The sequence below is a fragment of the Pieris brassicae genome, chromosome 10 (assembly GCF_905147105.1).
Source record: "Pieris brassicae chromosome 10, ilPieBrab1.1, whole genome shotgun sequence".
NCBI classification, from domain to species: Eukaryota; Metazoa; Arthropoda; class Insecta; order Lepidoptera; family Pieridae; genus Pieris; species Pieris brassicae.
Window position 1 is genome coordinate 617803 of NC_059674.1, and position 15807 is coordinate 633609.

Sequence of the window (15807 nt, forward strand, 5' to 3'; positions counted from 1 at the left end):
GGTTTTGGTCAATATTTAACCTTTATGTTGTTTTAAACGATGTCGTTGTAAACGGTTTTGACTGGTATTCACTGCTAGTGACGTATGTTGACTTGATGCAGTGATACCAAATTGAGATGTTTTTCCCCAAATTTAGGGGGACGATTCCTCCTAAATTTGAGTCCAGATTCCTAGGGATTTTAATTCTTAGGTTTATTTAGGGGGATTTTTCAAGAGTAAAGAAAAACTAAATTTAGATAAATAAAAGGTAAAATAATACAGTCATTAATAGATTTTATTAGATCATTAATTAATATATGTAAATGTGTAAAACTACATCCGAATAACTACAACAGTAATTTTATACTACTTGAAAATATTTTCAACTCATATTTGGCATTAAATAAAAAAAATCATGTATGCAATTCACACGTGGTAGAAGTAAAACGTTAAAAATAAAGTTTTATAATGAATAATATATAAATTAGACTTTTTTTAAGAAATAGATACTAATCTAAAGCTTATACACTGTATAATGCTTCCTATCTCATTTTCTCCCACGTTAAATCTTACGAATTTATTTGTCTCATTTTACCGTGGGTTTTTTGTTTCAACGACTTCAAAATCACAACGATGCTAAAGAAGTTTTCACTTAAAAAAGTATGTATATTTCAGGCTTATTCTTCGCCGGCTTCATCCTACACATTTTTTTATTCGAGTCTCTTACCTATCATTTTTTCCGTTGCATCCGATTTGAAATCACGATTCATAAGTTTCTATTAAAAAATTTAGGGGTTTAAGTCGATATTTAGGGATTAAGTTAGGGGACATATTTTTTGCCAGTTGGCATTACTTACTTGATAGTGAAATAAAGTTGAGATGCTCAAAAGAAGAAAATACTGAATAAGTTTACAAATAAATTAAACAATAAAATTTAATCTAATAATATGATGAATATCTTTAGTAATTTACGAACGGTCTTTTTTAATACTTCTAGTCCATTTTATTTTTTCTTTGTTCTCGTATTTACAGCATTATACATATTCTATATTAATTCTGAATAAAATACCGTTGTCCGTAACACAATACAGACTGATAATTAAAAGGTAGACTGTCAGTTATCATTTATGAATAGAATTCAGAAACATACTTTTTTTAAAAAATTAGATTACTACTTACTTAGTCTCAGATATTTATAATTAATTACTATTTAATGTAAATTATTACCAAATGCTATGCTTAAGCCAAAATGATTCCTATATAATAATAAAAAAATACCGTAAAAAGTATTGGCACATTATTTTGTACTCTATTTTTAATATCTATACAATCTTTACTGAATAATTATTTGAAATGAAGTAATATAGTTTATAAACTTTTATCTGATTTTTTAAAAAATGTTTTGTATAAAAACCTTTTATGACTGAAAATTTCTAATTTTTTTATTAGTATATACTGCCAAATTTTTTATATAAAACTATATTGTTACTATAAGTTTACATTTTAAAATAATTAAAAAAACTCAATTATAACATCCAAATGAAAAAAAAATATTTCAACGTACATATTGAGCGCAAATTTTTTATTAGTCCATTTTCTTTTTTCTTTGTTCAGTTCAGTTCATTCAGTGCTAAGTGCTGACAGTTGACGTACGGCGGGTTGAATAGTGACGAGTCTCGAAATTGTATATCTCTCATTTCTATTACAATAACATTTATAGATTATACATTATCTTTGTACTGAAATCAATATGTTTTAATAACATTTATAGTCTTTAAATAACACTAAAACAACTAGACTAAGTAAATTCATCATTCCATTATTCGATAGTTTTCAAATATTCAGGAGTAGATAAGGGTCAAACGACTATCTCGTGTAGATTTCAGCTTTCACATGCGCAATGGAAAAATTAATAAAGAATGCTTGGAAGTGGAACATTCCTGCATATTTTAATCATTATTAATAATACCTTTTACGCGCTAAGATAGTTTCATTAGTGACTGTTTATTTCGAAAAGAACAAAGTGCTCATTTAGAAACGTTTGGTTGTACACCTACCATTTTTAAGTAAAAGTTTGCAATTTGCAACCGCCGCTCGACACTGACCGTCTTGGTAACGTAAATATGCCTGCGACTGACGGCACATCAGAATCTACAAACCTTGTACCACCTAGTAATTTAAAACCAAGCTACATGAATCTCATTAATAATAGTGCAGCCCTAATTTTTAATGGGATTATAATATATTGCTGCTTTCGCGATGGAGTGTCTTTGTTTTCCTTTCATCCAATTCTCATGTCAATGGGGGTAAATAATTAATTTAAATGTTACACATTTTATGCTACATGGAAAAACAAATATTTATTTTCTATTTCCCTTACAGTGGCTGATATTTATGTGTAGTGCTGTCAATGCTGTCACTCCTGGAGATTTTGCAACAGAGTGGATGCCTATACGCCTTCGAAGTGCAAGGCACTGGGTACTTCAACTGGTTGCGGCAACAATCATACTGACAGGTTTTATTATAATAATGATAAATAAAATCATTAATGATAAGCCACATTTTGTCTCCTTGCATGCCAAATTTGGTTTAGCTGCCATTATTTTTACTTTTTTGACTAGTCTTGGGGGACTCACCACCCTATATAGTCTAAAGCTAAAAGACTACTTGGCACCAATTTACATAAAAGTAATACATGCTTCTGTCGGGTTAATTACACTTTGTTTAGGAGTGATAACTATAGTTTTAGGAAATTTTTCAAATTGGTGGACTTTTGGAGAGGTTTTAAGGTTCCTCTCAATAATACTGGTATTAATAGTTCTAACTCTGACAATTTTACGACCAACCCTAAAGGTATATTTTCGTCTAAAGGAAAGATTTGGATATGTGAGCTCTAACTATTAGATGAAATTTTTAATGTTTTAAAAGAATAATTTATTCATTATCATTCCATCTTTAATCTTTAATTATGCTTAGTTTTTTTGCTGTTTTCTTTACCAAAAGACATACTAGTTATGCCTCCATTATTCTAAGTGTAGCTTATAGGATTGCAATAATTAAACACTTATTTGCTATAAAGAACATATGCTGTAACAGAAAAGGTTACATCTCTTTTAACATGTATAAAAAAATTATTTGTTGTGTGACTCCAGCAATAAAAGAGTGCTAAGTATGCTTACCCTTAGCATTTAGCAACACAATTTCAACCTATCATTTCAGTATTTCAGAAACATAAGTTTTTTTTTAAATTAGATTACTACTTACTTAGTCTCAGATATTTATAATTAATTACTATTTAATGTAAATTATTACCAAATGCTATGCTTAAGCCAAAATGATTCCTATATAATAATAAAAAAAATACCGTAAAAAGTATTGGCACATTATTTTGTACTCTATTTTTAATCTCTATACAATCTTTACTGAATAATTATTTGAAATGAAGTAATATAGTTTATAAACTTTGATCTGATTTTTTTAAAAATGTTTTGTATAAAAAACTTTTATGACTGAAAATTTCTAATTTTTTTATTAGTATATACTGCCAAATTTTTATATAAAACTATATTGTTACTATAAGTTTACATTTTAAAATAATTAAAAAAACTAAATTATAACATCAAAATGAAAAAAATATATTTCAACGTACATATTGAGCGCAATTTTTTTATTAGATAAACATTTAAAATTTATTATAATGTAGTTTTAATAAAAATGTATATGTATGAAAATTAAATTATATTGATTTGAACAATACTAGTGTATTGAAAAAGTTAAGTGTAATTTTAAGTAGACTTTATTGGAGAAAGAAATGTATTTTGTATTGATAAATTGATGTCTGCTCTCTATATTTACAAGGTTATCATGAAGTCATCTAAAATGAGTCTGTGTTGTTGCTAGACATGTTAAATATAATTTTAAGTCTTAATTTGGGTATATTTGTTATCATTATTGGTATCCTTTTGGATTTCCATTTAAGTAAATTATTTCATAGTATGCTAATGTTTTAATGACGCTTATTCAATATGTTAAATAAAATGTGGTGCTGTAATGGATTGGTTAGACTATATACTACATACATTTTCCAATGTGCCAAAAAATTTTAAAAGTAATTTTATGCTTTATAAATAAATTCTTTTATTAATGTTTTGTGGGTTTAGTATTAAGCATATTATAATAAAGTGTGTCTAATTAAGGGTATATCAAACTTGCTTAAATCAATATTCCTACTATATTATTGCAATTGTGTAGTACATTTCACTACTAATAACTATATAAGTGTGTACACACCTATGTTGTTTTATTTAATAAAATTCCATTATAAATATAGCTTATTAAAGCTTTTGCCTGTAAGTGTTGCTCTAGTAGCTTCAGCGTGCGAATCTTGTCTCTAGTTCATAGATTCGATCCCCGGCTAGCCGACAATGCAATTCCTGTGCACGAAATTTAATCGCTCATACAGTGAACGATAACAGTAAGGAAACCGGTATGCCTTATACCCAAAAAGTTGTGGGCGTGTACCAGGCTTATTTCCTCTATTAGAAATTAACAATCATAAATCAGTTACAGAAATCTAAAGCCGAGACTAAAAAAACTTGTAGCACCACTAGATTTTATTTGTTGTTGTTATTATATAAACTTATTTACTATACAACGTGTTTAAAACGTAATCACATATATTTTTCTATTTAAAGGATATCAGTGCCAATATGCATATTAACATACGTACGTAAACGTACAAGAAACACGTTTATAATTAAGAAACACACTTTTCCGTGCAAATAAATTGAGGTAAAATGTGTCAATACATTTAACACCCTTGCAAATTCATATATACTAGACAGCGGTGAAAAACGGCAACGCCGCCTAGAATTTACCTACAATCGGGACGTAAAGTTCACTAATGACTTGTGTGGAAATCATAACAATTACGATTAATAGGATGCGATTGTTTACTTTTATAGATGTTCAGAAGTGTCGTATGAATATTTCAATTTTCAATAAACCTCAAGTGTAGCCTATAATTAATATATCTATGGAATGTAATACACACAAAAGGTTTACGTTTGTTTAAATTTAACTCAGGTTAATAAAGTTAACGTAAAAACCATACGTAGTCGATCTACTTTATGTTGCAAGTACGACGATTATTTTGGGTATGCAAATTATTATTTAATGACATACATTATTTATACTTGTTAAGTAAAACGTAAGCGTCTTTAAATACAATATGAAGGTAATAAACTTACTGCTGTTTCTAAGGTTCTTGCTTTTTTTGCGGGACTTCACTTTAACTGTGAACTTTTAGTGATGCTCAGAAAATTCTATTTGTTGTTAGCAAATATTAGTTTACATTTATTTTTAACCTATAGTTAATTGGTGTTTCTATTCTTAGATTCTTAAGCTACTACCACTATTTTAACATAACTTATTAATTCATATTGGGTTCATACAAATTACAACTTCTTTATTCGTAGAACTTAAGATAAATACGCGCGCATAAGGCGTTGGGACCTGCGCGTGGGCAAATTACATAACCAATTTCGGTTACAGGCTACATCGACAAATCGACTGGGGTCTGAGAGTCAACCGTCAAAGGTGCCTTACTTACCGTGAGGCAGTGCAGGGGCCAGGGGATGGCCGGCGCGGGGTTCTGCTACTAGATAGATTTTCCCCTTTCTTTCGCGCAACGTCTCTTGTAAAAAATGTCATTGGGAACTATCCATATTTTTACTACATACTCATTATTATTGTGACCAATCGTGGCTTAACGGATTTAATTCTAATTTTAGAAGTCGTTCAGCTCTTGTGCTTTATCATTTTAATTTGTACATATACACATTGTATAATAATTATAAAATTTTATTATTTTATTATTAATACGTCAATTAGAAAGAAGACCTGGTCATTTAGGTATTATGATTAATAATTTAACAGTATATTGCTTTATTTGAATGTCTAACATTATCACAACATAACGTTCTCTACCGATTTGGAACCGTTCTAATATTGACGTACGTTACCACAGACAACGTTAAGGCTATGATTAAAGACATTGACGTGATATTCGTTGTCTAGCCTGTCAACATGAGCAGGGGAAATTGGAATAAAGAATATTATCTATGGAGATTGCAGTGTGATATTTAATTTTGGTATATGCTCAAGTGTTTAATTCTTTGTATTTTGTGCACTAGTTAAATTCGATTAAACAGTTTAATCTCGGTTTTTTCCACGACATATATAAAGTTACTGTTACAATCTAAATAGTAACAACACTTTATTGATTCAAAAACTACATAATTAACAAAGGTAAGTAAGCTGCGATGATTTTCCTTATTTATAAGATGGCGCCGAAAATCGACATTGTTTCTTATAAAAATTGTTTTTTTTTCAGATGCCGAACATAAAACTACAGTCTTCTGATACTGAAATATTTGATGTTGATGTTGAGATAGCCAAATGCTCAGTTACGATAAAAACTATGTTAGAAGATTTGGGCATGGACGACGACGAAGAAGAAATAGTGCCTCTTCCCAACGTCAACTCCGCTATTCTAAAAAAGGTTATTCAATGGGCCACTTATCATAAAGATGATCCTCCTCTACCTGAAGATGATGAGAATAAAGAAAAGAGAACTGACGACATATCGTCATGGGATGCAGATTTCTTGAAAGTTGATCAGGGTACATTGTTTGAGTTAATTTTAGCCGCCAACTATTTAGACATAAAGGGTTTATTGGATGTAACATGCAAGACCGTAGCCAACATGATTAAAGGCAAAACACCTGAGGAGATCCGAAAAACATTTAACATTAAGAATGACTTTACTGCTGCTGAGGAAGAACAAGTCCGTAAAGAAAATGAGTGGTGTGAAGAGAAGTAAAGTTTCGATTATGATGTATGTTTTTAAAAAAGTTGTAAAATTTCTCAAAAGACACTTGTAATGTACATGTGCAAATTATTTCCTATAGTTAAATTATTAATAGTTTGGTCAAGCTTTCACATTACTTAAAGGCTAAATTACAGATTGTCAGTTAATTGTAAGGTTGTGCTGACTAAAGTTACAGATGACAAAATATTAATTAAAAGCCTCATACATTTTTTTAGCCATACTTTAAATGCATTCATCAATTTGACACTATTGTTACTATTAAACTTATCTATGTACCTATGAGATAGTTCTCACTATTCAAGTAAATACTAATCATTCTAATTGAATAAATTATTAAAATATAAATTCTGTGTATAGTTGTGGTCATAATATCCCTTGTAATATTTAGCCAATTACCAAGACAGTATTTGATGTATACTAGGTATGGTAATATGTTAACTGCATGTTAGATACTCTGATAAATTTAGCTTATCATAAGAGAATTTATTTAATTATGAATACCACATTTATGTAATGTGAACAACCCCTTTTGCTCATTGTGAGTTTCTGATTATATTTAAATAATCTATATGTTCCACTTAAATATACTTAGTTTCCATGATAGGATTTCTATTTAACTAAAGCTGTGTTAACTGGATTGTTTAAAAAAATTGAATGATGACAAATTTGTGATTGGATTCCAACACATACTTTAAATTTGTTCCTTAGTTTTTCAATGCTTATTGTAAATGAACTTTAATAAAGATTGAAAACAATATTGTTTTAATTCTGTGTAGATTAATAAGCTTTTATGCATTATAGAATGATAAGGTAAATTTACACTAACATAGAAAAAAAATGTGTAATTTTTTTTATCTAACATGTGGCAAACAGCCAGGAAGCTCACCTAATGTTGATACCTTCGCCCATGGACTCTTACATGGCAAGTGTTTTGGCAGCCATTTCATGTGTTTGTTTAATTTATGTTAGCATAATAATTTTTCATATATATATATTCTTATATTAAAGATCGAAACTTTATCATTAACATATCTTTATGAGTATTTTCATCTGTAAATTAAATAGTAGTATACCTATGGATATCATGAATGTGTTGAAATATATTACATAAAGTTTGGAATTCATATTGATTAATAATGGCTTTTGTTAAATATTGAAGACAATTAATTAACCAAAGCCTGATGACTTATTTCGGACAAAACTTCAGTTTTCAAAACCAGTGTAATGAATAGGGATTAAATGTAGTCATGTTCCACAGTCAGTTATCCTAGTGTTTCTAACACAAAAAGAAACCTAAAGTTGTGTCCTGTATAAAAACTATAATTTATGATAATTATTTATTTACCTACACTACAATAAATCTTAGTAAAACATATCAAAATGGCTGCTTCAAACAATAAGCCTATTTAAATCATCTTGATGATACCTTTCAGTTATAAAGTAATTATCAATACATGAAAGTATAGGACTGTTAAATTTTCGTAGATATGTACCGCACGAAGCAGCACCAAATATTAGACCAATGAAAAATGAAGCAATAATCAGAAAAACTAAAACGCATACGCATCGGTTTTGGTGTCTGAGTGCGTCTCTGCATATATCCACAAAATCATAGATAGATCTGGAATAATGGTTAAAAGCAGGTAAATGTGTAATTTTCATTGTCACACAAATTTGAAGATCACAGTCCTAGCTGGTTAAAGTGTTTTAACAAGAGAATTTCAATATTTCTGGGGATTTCTCCGCCAGTTAAGCATATCAATAAATAACCTACAATCCTAGAATCTCTACGTTATATGCTGATTGCTGATATAAAGTAGATACGTTATGTACGTTTCTATTGTATATCAGCGTTTGATTGGGGCAGGCATCTAATGCCTACATAATGCGTGGTATATGAAAAAAGTTAACAATTAACATGTTTTCAAAGTTGAAGTCAAATTGTTAACGAATTATACCTGCAACATTGTGTATTATCACACAACAACTTGTCAGTTTCGTCTAGTATTTTTTGGAGCTGTTGCTGAGCCAATGCTATAACAGGACATTTTTTATGCAAAATATTGGCTATTTCTCCTTCAGAATCGTCGCAACTGCTGCAGCGCGCGTCAGGAACTCTTAAAATATCACTTCTGGGCGAATCTAAGTCATTTTCTCTTCGATTTTCTGAATAATGTATATTATTGATGTGATTGTTTTTATATGACTTCCTTGAATACCTGTAGACGTCTTGTACTTGGAAATCATCACTGGACATGGTAGCGGTATTTATTAATAATTCCAGATGTTCCTATGACAGATTTCAAATTACAGCCAGTTTAACTTTAAAAAGGTTCTTCATAAGTATTCTAAAAACTCGACAAGTTCTTTTACGTCATAAGGATGGAACATTTCATAGTTAAAAGTATTAGGGTATAAAAGGTTATGGGTATTCTTAAACCTCAAAGCTAAGAAAAATTATCAATGAAGCAGACACATAAAACTGTAAAAACCAAATCCAAGGGGCTTCGGATATCTGCTTAAGTTCTTTTTGTTCTACACAGCACTCCTAACAGGCAAATTGTCAGACTACCGTGCCTGACACAAGCTGTGAGTTTTTGAGTCTATGCCAGTATTCACACGATGTTTCCTTCACCGTACAAGTGTGTAAATAGAACTAGACATGATAGTACCATCTCAGTTTTAAGAATCGAACGTTTACACTAGGCCAACAGTGCTTCCAAAAATCATAACTAAATTTAAAAAGTTTTGTAGAGGTACCCTTTTCTAATTAAATAATTTATGGATGTATTTGGACAAGTAAGGGTTATACTTATAAGATTTCCTTATGGAAAGATATTTTTGTAGTTCAAAGGAATTTTTATTTTCCTCTCTTTGCGAAAACTAACGAACTTTGTAAATAAAACACAATTTAACAAATCTATAACACACATATATTATACACAGATTATAGTAACAATAAAATCAGTCCCCAAATGACTGATGCATGAATTTCTTTGAGTATTCATATATCACAAAGAGTACTGCTGTGGCTGGTATTGTCCTCACCAGTGTCGGTTTTAATCCGTTGAATAAGGCCAGAGCCCCTGAAATTGAACATTATTTTAATTATCTAAGTGCCACCTTATAACCACCAGTTATACGAAGGCGTTGCCGGCTTTTACTGTTAAACTTTTTTTAAAGGCTTGCAAATTTTATTTAAAATCATTTAGGTGATTAATGAACAAACGAAAGAACTAAGACGTCCATCTTATACACGTGTCCCAGAAAAGATGGATAATCCTTGGACCCCGCATGAGACAGTTATCCAGCGCTCAAAAAAAATTTTTTTTCAAGTAATACCCAAAATATGATTTTTTTTAGAAGAACATGCGTTATTTTTACTTCACTTCACTTTTAATAATTCATGTACACAACACCTGTATACAAGGTTTAGTTTTTTTACAAAATTTTTGTCAGTACCTGCAACCCTTACATCACGCTCCTCATCATATGTTAAACCAGTTAATTATTGTTATAAAATAAATTGATTTATTTCAAAAAAGAAAACAAAATAGTATTCAGAAATTATTTTATAACCAATACTTATTGGATAACAGCCAGTTCCGCTCTCAAATTACAGTTTAAAAACATGGTGTAACAATTTAGTAATTTCTATACAGCTCCTTTCTGTAGATAAATAGACATCTAGGCTAGAAATAGCGTCAGTTAAAAATTCTATAGAAAAATAGGAGTTACTTGGGTTTCCGACATTTTATGCTGGAGTATAATGGAGAACATAAAAAACCAGAGATTCATATGGAGTAAAGTAAAAAGCCTTGTACATAGATGTAAGGCCAGACTTGCTCTAAAAAGGTTGAAGAAAGACAATAGCTTGTCAGAGAAAAACAGAGAAGATGGCAGGACTAAAAATATCTGGTAGCAACAAAACTATTAAGACACTATGCTAGGCAGCTGATAGAGGCTGGCACGTGTGCAGGTTGTAAGACCCACAGATGGACAAATTAATCACACTCACCCAGGGTGAATGAAGTTGGTAAGAGATAGGAACTAATCGGATCGACTACAACGTTGAGGCGACTACTGAAGATTAGTTTTATTTTTGTATAGACTTAATTATATTTATAGAAATAACGTCGTCCTATCAAAATTTTGTGAAAACTTGGTGATACTAACATCGTGGAATTGATCTCTAACCTGTGCCGTAATGAATAATTTATCAAAGTGTGATGTGTCGCTAAATAATACAATATGTTTTAGTATTCTATTTTGACAATTTACCTTCATTTCTCACAATATCCATTCCAACTGTAAGGAATTTTTGTTTCTTGTTCGATATCTGTATCCGAGATTTGATGACGTCAGATGGAAATATTACGGTCCATAGAACACAGCCACCCACTGCACCAGCTACCATCGTCTTTAGGAAACCGATGTCGTCCTTCGACTGACCCGGCTTAGCTAGAAACTCTCTCGTACCTATAATAAAATTGTAATTCCCATATAGGCGATTTTTTATAATGGAATAACGTCTTTCGAAAAGAGAATCGAATGTTACGTCATTATTCTTCGATCAATCAATCAAAATCATTTATTTGTATAGGTAACACAATGTAGGTACACTTATGAACGTCAAAAAATAAATACATGTGGAATGCTTCTTATTTTACATTTACTGCCAGTTCTCAAATCAAGGGCTTAGAACGGAAGAGAAGAACTGGCAATAAACTCTCCGCCACTCTTTTTAATCGCCAAGTTTTTTGTTTTACACAATGTTTGTAAGGAGCTGCAACTATAACACCATGTTCCGCATGACATCTTAAGTAATTAATCGTTAATTCATAATAATAAAATAAATTAAAAACAAAGATTTGTCCTCTATAAAATTTTTTTTTAAACGTATACAAATGCTGTGGAAAGAATTTCTCGTTTTATGCAGCCTTGTGGTTGGTGTGCTAACTTTGTCGTTATTACGAGTACAATAATTATGGAAGCTACTACTATTTTTAAAGATATTCTCATAAATGACGATGTCGTACGCCAGTTCGTTCCGCACAGACTCTAGGCGGCAAATACTTATTTATTTTTTACTGTTAAAAATCTACGAATTTTAAGCAATTACATTTGTAGTTTACAATTCTACAGACATGTAAAGTTAGTTCGTTTAAAAATTTCAAGAAAATTAATTACAAATCAATTTTTTTTTTATTAAGAATTAGATTGAAATTTTTCTCTGCATAGAAATTCAGGGCGTGACCATGCGCGTCACATGTCTTTAAAAATAAGTATGTATATGTTGTTTTAAGTTGGTGAGAAGTATCTGTTTTATGGTTAAAACAAAAAATATATTAATTATTAAAAATTAAACCAGTCACGCTGAAACCTTTTTAGGTCCGAGCATATATATCTATACGAGGTTTCTATATATGTTTCAAGAACATCATTTGTTAATCTAATGGGCAAGTAGGTGATCAATCTCCCGTGTTTGACACACGCCGTCGATTTTTAACGATTATTAAATGCGCGCACATATATAGGAGGTCCATTCGTCCACAGACGAGGATCGAACCGGCGACGAGACGAGAGACCTGAAGCCACTAGGCCAACTCGGCTCTATGGTTATAGGACATTTGGTACTTATGCAGATTTGACAAAATAAGAGTACATTTCAAAGTGTCCTTTAAATGTTAAACATAAACCGGCGGGAAAAAAATGCAATTTGTGTTAATTATATTTCAGCAAAAAATTGCAACACGAAAAATAGCTTATAAATTATTCTAGCATTGAACAAGCCATGAAATAATTGGCATTATTAAATGATAATGATTAAATTCTAGGTCAAATGAACAAGTTTTAATATTGTGAAGATTGTTTATCATAATCTCGGTACGTATCATTATAACTATTATCTTATTTGTACAGAACTTAATGATCTCATTATTTATCAAATTACAAATTGTACTTCTCAGAGCTCCGTCCATAAAACCTAAATCATTCTGAATATTTTATATCTGATATATATATCTGTTAAATTATGTTCACGCGTAGAAAAAGATTAAAGTTTTACTATTTTATGTAATCGTTGCTTATCTAACAGCTTAGTTATATATAAAAAAACCGGAAACAATTAAAAAACAACGGAAATTTAAAATCTTTGCATTCTTTTAGACTAGTTTTATTCTCTGTTCAAAAATGATGATTTTATTGAATCTAGAAATTCACATAACAACGAAATCAGGGAATCATAGATACTCTCTTCTACTACTTAACGGTTAAAGGTTCTTAAAATGTTTTGTTTAAGCAAGCACTCACTCTCTCATCATCACAATTAAAAGATAACGTTATAGAAAAAAAAAATTTAAGGTTTATTTTAACAAACAACCCAATGGATTAGTAACAGTTGTAAAAAAATATAACATACCATTTAAAATAATTTTAGTTCTAGAGATCTGATAGTTTGTAATATTAAAAAAATATAGGTACCTTCATATCCCCCAAAGAAGAAGAAATACCCTGGCATTTCCCTCATTATTGTTGGCACTAAACCTCTAAAAAGTCCTTGAATACCATATTCCTTAAATATCTGTTGTGTTAATTGCAACGGTGTTATCTTCATCTGAAATATTTTTTTAATATGAATAAAAAAGATTGCTCTGTATTTTTATGGATTAGCTTTAGAACTCATATCATATTTATCTATATAATGTAAACTGGTTCCTCCTAAATGGAAGAGAAGAGGAACAATTTCAAATGCTGTTTTTTTTTATGTAATAGCAGGCAAACGGGCAAGAGGCTCACGGGCAAGAGGCTCAACTGATGTGAAGCGATACCGCCGCCCATGGACACTCACATTGCCAGAAGGCTCGCAAGTGCGTTGCCGGCCTTTCAAGAATTGGTACGCTCTTTTCTTGAAGGACCCTAAGTCGAATTGGTTCGGAAATACTTCAGTGGGTAGCTTTATAAATTTATCTCTAAAGTTATTAACCAGTTATTTAGTATTCTAGTAATGCATTAATTAAAAGCAAAGATAATAACATTAATTATATCAAATAAATACAGACAACTTTGTACCCTATACCATAGGCATAATTGTAAGTAATAAGATCCATAAGAAATGGCCAATTAAATATAATGTACTCAAAATACCCAAAGAAGTAAGAAGCATCATACAACTGTTTGTGAACCCTGCACATTAACTTCTCTCATCGCTTGCAGCTGGCACTTGATCAGTTCTGTAGGACAGAGGGTAAATGATGAGAAGAAGGCAGCCAAGAACCCAGCTGAGGCATTGCCCATGGTGGATAGTTGCTCTACTTTCTAAAAAAAAATAAAAAAAATTGTATGAATAGTATGGTGATAACAGAGTTAGATTTTTTGGCTAGTAATGCTGTGTGTGTTACCAAATGTTATATGATTTTTTTTGGATAAAAATAGGCATATTAATAATTTCAACATGAGATATAATTTTTAGAGATAATATTGACAAATAATGTAATAAACATATTATTTTAAGAATAGGTAGAATATGCTTGAATTTAAAATATTATTTCTCATAGTTAAGTTAAAAATAAAACTTTTAAGTGTTTTCAGACATGTTTCCATAGAAGACACAAGGTATGTTTATAAAAATAACAAAGAGAGAGAGACTACAATGGTTTAAATAAAAACTTAGACCTAGATATAGGAAAATCTTGCTTTAAAGGTCATATTAACAAGGCAACAAACTAATCTTGACCTCTTAAAATTTAGAATAATTTATTGCATTTACTAAAGATAGTTATTACAGCTACATATTTTATTGTAAAATAATAAAACAAAACAATCAGGAATATGTAAAGTTCACAAAACAAAACATCCTAAATTGTAATGGACACTGGCGTTTTGTTTTAATAAGTGTCAATTGCATAATAAAAGCTAGATTGCATCATAAATTTATAAAATATTGCTATAGTTACCTCTGTGCCAGTGAGTTTACAAACAAATTTTTGGCAGTATCCATAGGCAGCAAACAAAACTGAATTTTCTGCTACATTAGCCATTATAGCAGGAGTTGTTCCAGCATATAAACCTCTTACAACACCATCATTTTTAAATGTCTGTTTCAAACAGTCTACCATACCATTGTATAGGTGTGGAAATGTTTGCATTTTAACTTTTACTGTATCCAATGGCTGGCCAACATAAACTACAGCTACCCCACCTGGAATATTCAGTTTTAAACTCAATGTGTGAGTTGAAACTAAGTTGGAGGAATTAAGAGATTATATTTACCGAGAGAACCAGCCGTAAAATCAATCAAACCGCTTTTTATAGTGTTTCCAGACCCTGTTGAGTGTGCCATGTTCCTGTCTATTACTTAATTCTGTGTTTTGAAAAGTTTGCAAATAATTATAATCTGGAAATTTAAAAACATGAAGCAAGGTATAAATAAAAATTACGCGAACAGATAAAACGATTTCCTTATGATAAAGAGTGATTAGATTTTTTAAATTATTATTGCTATACCTTTTGAATACAATTCCTGATTAAATGAATATTTTAAATCTTGATAATATTTAAATATAAAATAATGATATAGTCAAGAATATAAAAAAACCTGTTTCTATAAGTTTGTGCTTACTAAGTAATAATTATAGTAATAATTCCACTGGTTATCAACTTCACAACCTTTCATAGACTAATTATATGAAGTTTAAAACAATATTAGTAAATCTGATTGATGGGGATAACTGATTTCTGAATCTGATAACGCTTATCAGTTACACAGACTACGACTAAGATTTTTCTTCACAGAGTTAAATAACAAAAATGTCAGATCACTTACAATTTTAATCCCTTATTCAACAACCAACCAACAACCTATTTTCATCTTCAATATTTTTGATTATGTTAATCTGCCAATCATAAAATAGAATAGATAGATAGTAAACTAAAAA

General features: G+C 30.3%; 4 protein-coding genes across 9 annotated transcripts; 2 read left to right on the forward strand and 2 right to left on the reverse strand.

Moving 5' to 3' along the window:
• Positions 1-1628: 1628 nt before the first annotated feature.
• On the forward strand, positions 1629-3508 carry LOC123714822 (transmembrane reductase CYB561D2-like). The gene is made up of 2 exons (XM_045669386.1): positions 1629-2285; positions 2362-3508. The coding sequence occupies exons 1-2, from the start codon at positions 2103-2105 to the stop codon at positions 2881-2883; spliced, it is 705 nt and encodes a 234-aa protein (XP_045525342.1). The 5' UTR covers positions 1629-2102; the 3' UTR covers positions 2884-3508.
• A 2580-nt stretch (positions 3509-6088) lies between these two features.
• LOC123714823 (S-phase kinase-associated protein 1) lies at positions 6089-7628 on the forward strand. The gene is made up of 2 exons (XM_045669387.1): positions 6089-6288; positions 6374-7628. The coding sequence occupies exon 2, from the start codon at positions 6374-6376 to the stop codon at positions 6860-6862; it is 489 nt and encodes a 162-aa protein (XP_045525343.1). The 5' UTR covers positions 6089-6288; the 3' UTR covers positions 6863-7628.
• Positions 7629-8260: 632 nt separating this feature from the next.
• LOC123715063 lies at positions 8261-9173 on the reverse strand. Its single transcript, XM_045669880.1, has 2 exons — positions 8830-9173; positions 8261-8492 (listed from the first exon to the last, which is right to left on the reverse strand). Exons 1-2 carry the CDS (start codon positions 9126-9128, stop codon positions 8261-8263), a joined length of 531 nt encoding a protein of 176 aa, XP_045525836.1. The 5' UTR covers positions 9129-9173.
• Positions 9174-9787: 614 nt separating this feature from the next.
• Positions 9788-15745, reverse strand: LOC123714870 (mitochondrial ornithine transporter 1). Of its 6 annotated transcripts, none has more exons than XM_045669497.1 (7): positions 15696-15745; positions 15143-15266; positions 14827-15071; positions 14042-14188; positions 13355-13487; positions 11153-11350; positions 9788-9957 (listed from the first exon to the last, which is right to left on the reverse strand). In XM_045669497.1, the coding sequence occupies exons 2-7, from the start codon at positions 15210-15212 to the stop codon at positions 9836-9838; spliced, it is 915 nt and encodes a 304-aa protein (XP_045525453.1). In that variant the 5' UTR covers positions 15213-15266; positions 15696-15745; the 3' UTR covers positions 9788-9835. The 6 variants fall into 6 exon arrangements, with proteins under 6 accessions (XP_045525453.1, XP_045525450.1, XP_045525451.1 ...); XM_045669494.1 differs by lacking the exon at positions 15696-15745 and adding an exon at positions 15492-15605; XM_045669495.1 differs by lacking the exon at positions 15696-15745 and adding an exon at positions 15377-15605 and having other exon boundaries at positions 15143-15240.
• Between the last annotated feature and the right edge of the window lie 62 nt (positions 15746-15807).

Coding starts and splice junctions, on each gene's coding strand:
- LOC123714822 (XM_045669386.1), top strand. CDS start 2,103: ATGCCTGCGACTGACGGCACATCAGAATCTACAAACCTTGTACCACCT. Junction 2,286..2,361: donor CAATTCTCATGTCAATGGGG/GTAAATAATTAA, acceptor TTTCCCTTACAG/TGGCTGATATTTATGTGTAG.
- LOC123714870 (XM_045669497.1), bottom strand. CDS start 15,212: ATGGCACACTCAACAGGGTCTGGAAACACTATAAAAAGCGGTTTGATT. Junction 14,189..14,826: donor GTAAACTCACTGGCACAGAG/GTAACTATAGCA, acceptor ATTTTTTTTTAG/AAAGTAGAGCAACTATCCAC. Junction 9,958..11,152: donor GGATATTGTGAGAAATGAAG/GTAAATTGTCAA, acceptor GTTCAATTTCAG/GGGCTCTGGCCTTATTCAAC.
- LOC123715063 (XM_045669880.1), bottom strand. CDS start 9,128: ATGTCCAGTGATGATTTCCAAGTACAAGACGTCTACAGGTATTCAAGG. Junction 8,493..8,829: donor GATAATACACAATGTTGCAG/GTATAATTCGTT, acceptor CCATTATTCCAG/ATCTATCTATGATTTTGTGG.
- LOC123714823 (XM_045669387.1), top strand. CDS start 6,374: ATGCCGAACATAAAACTACAGTCTTCTGATACTGAAATATTTGATGTT.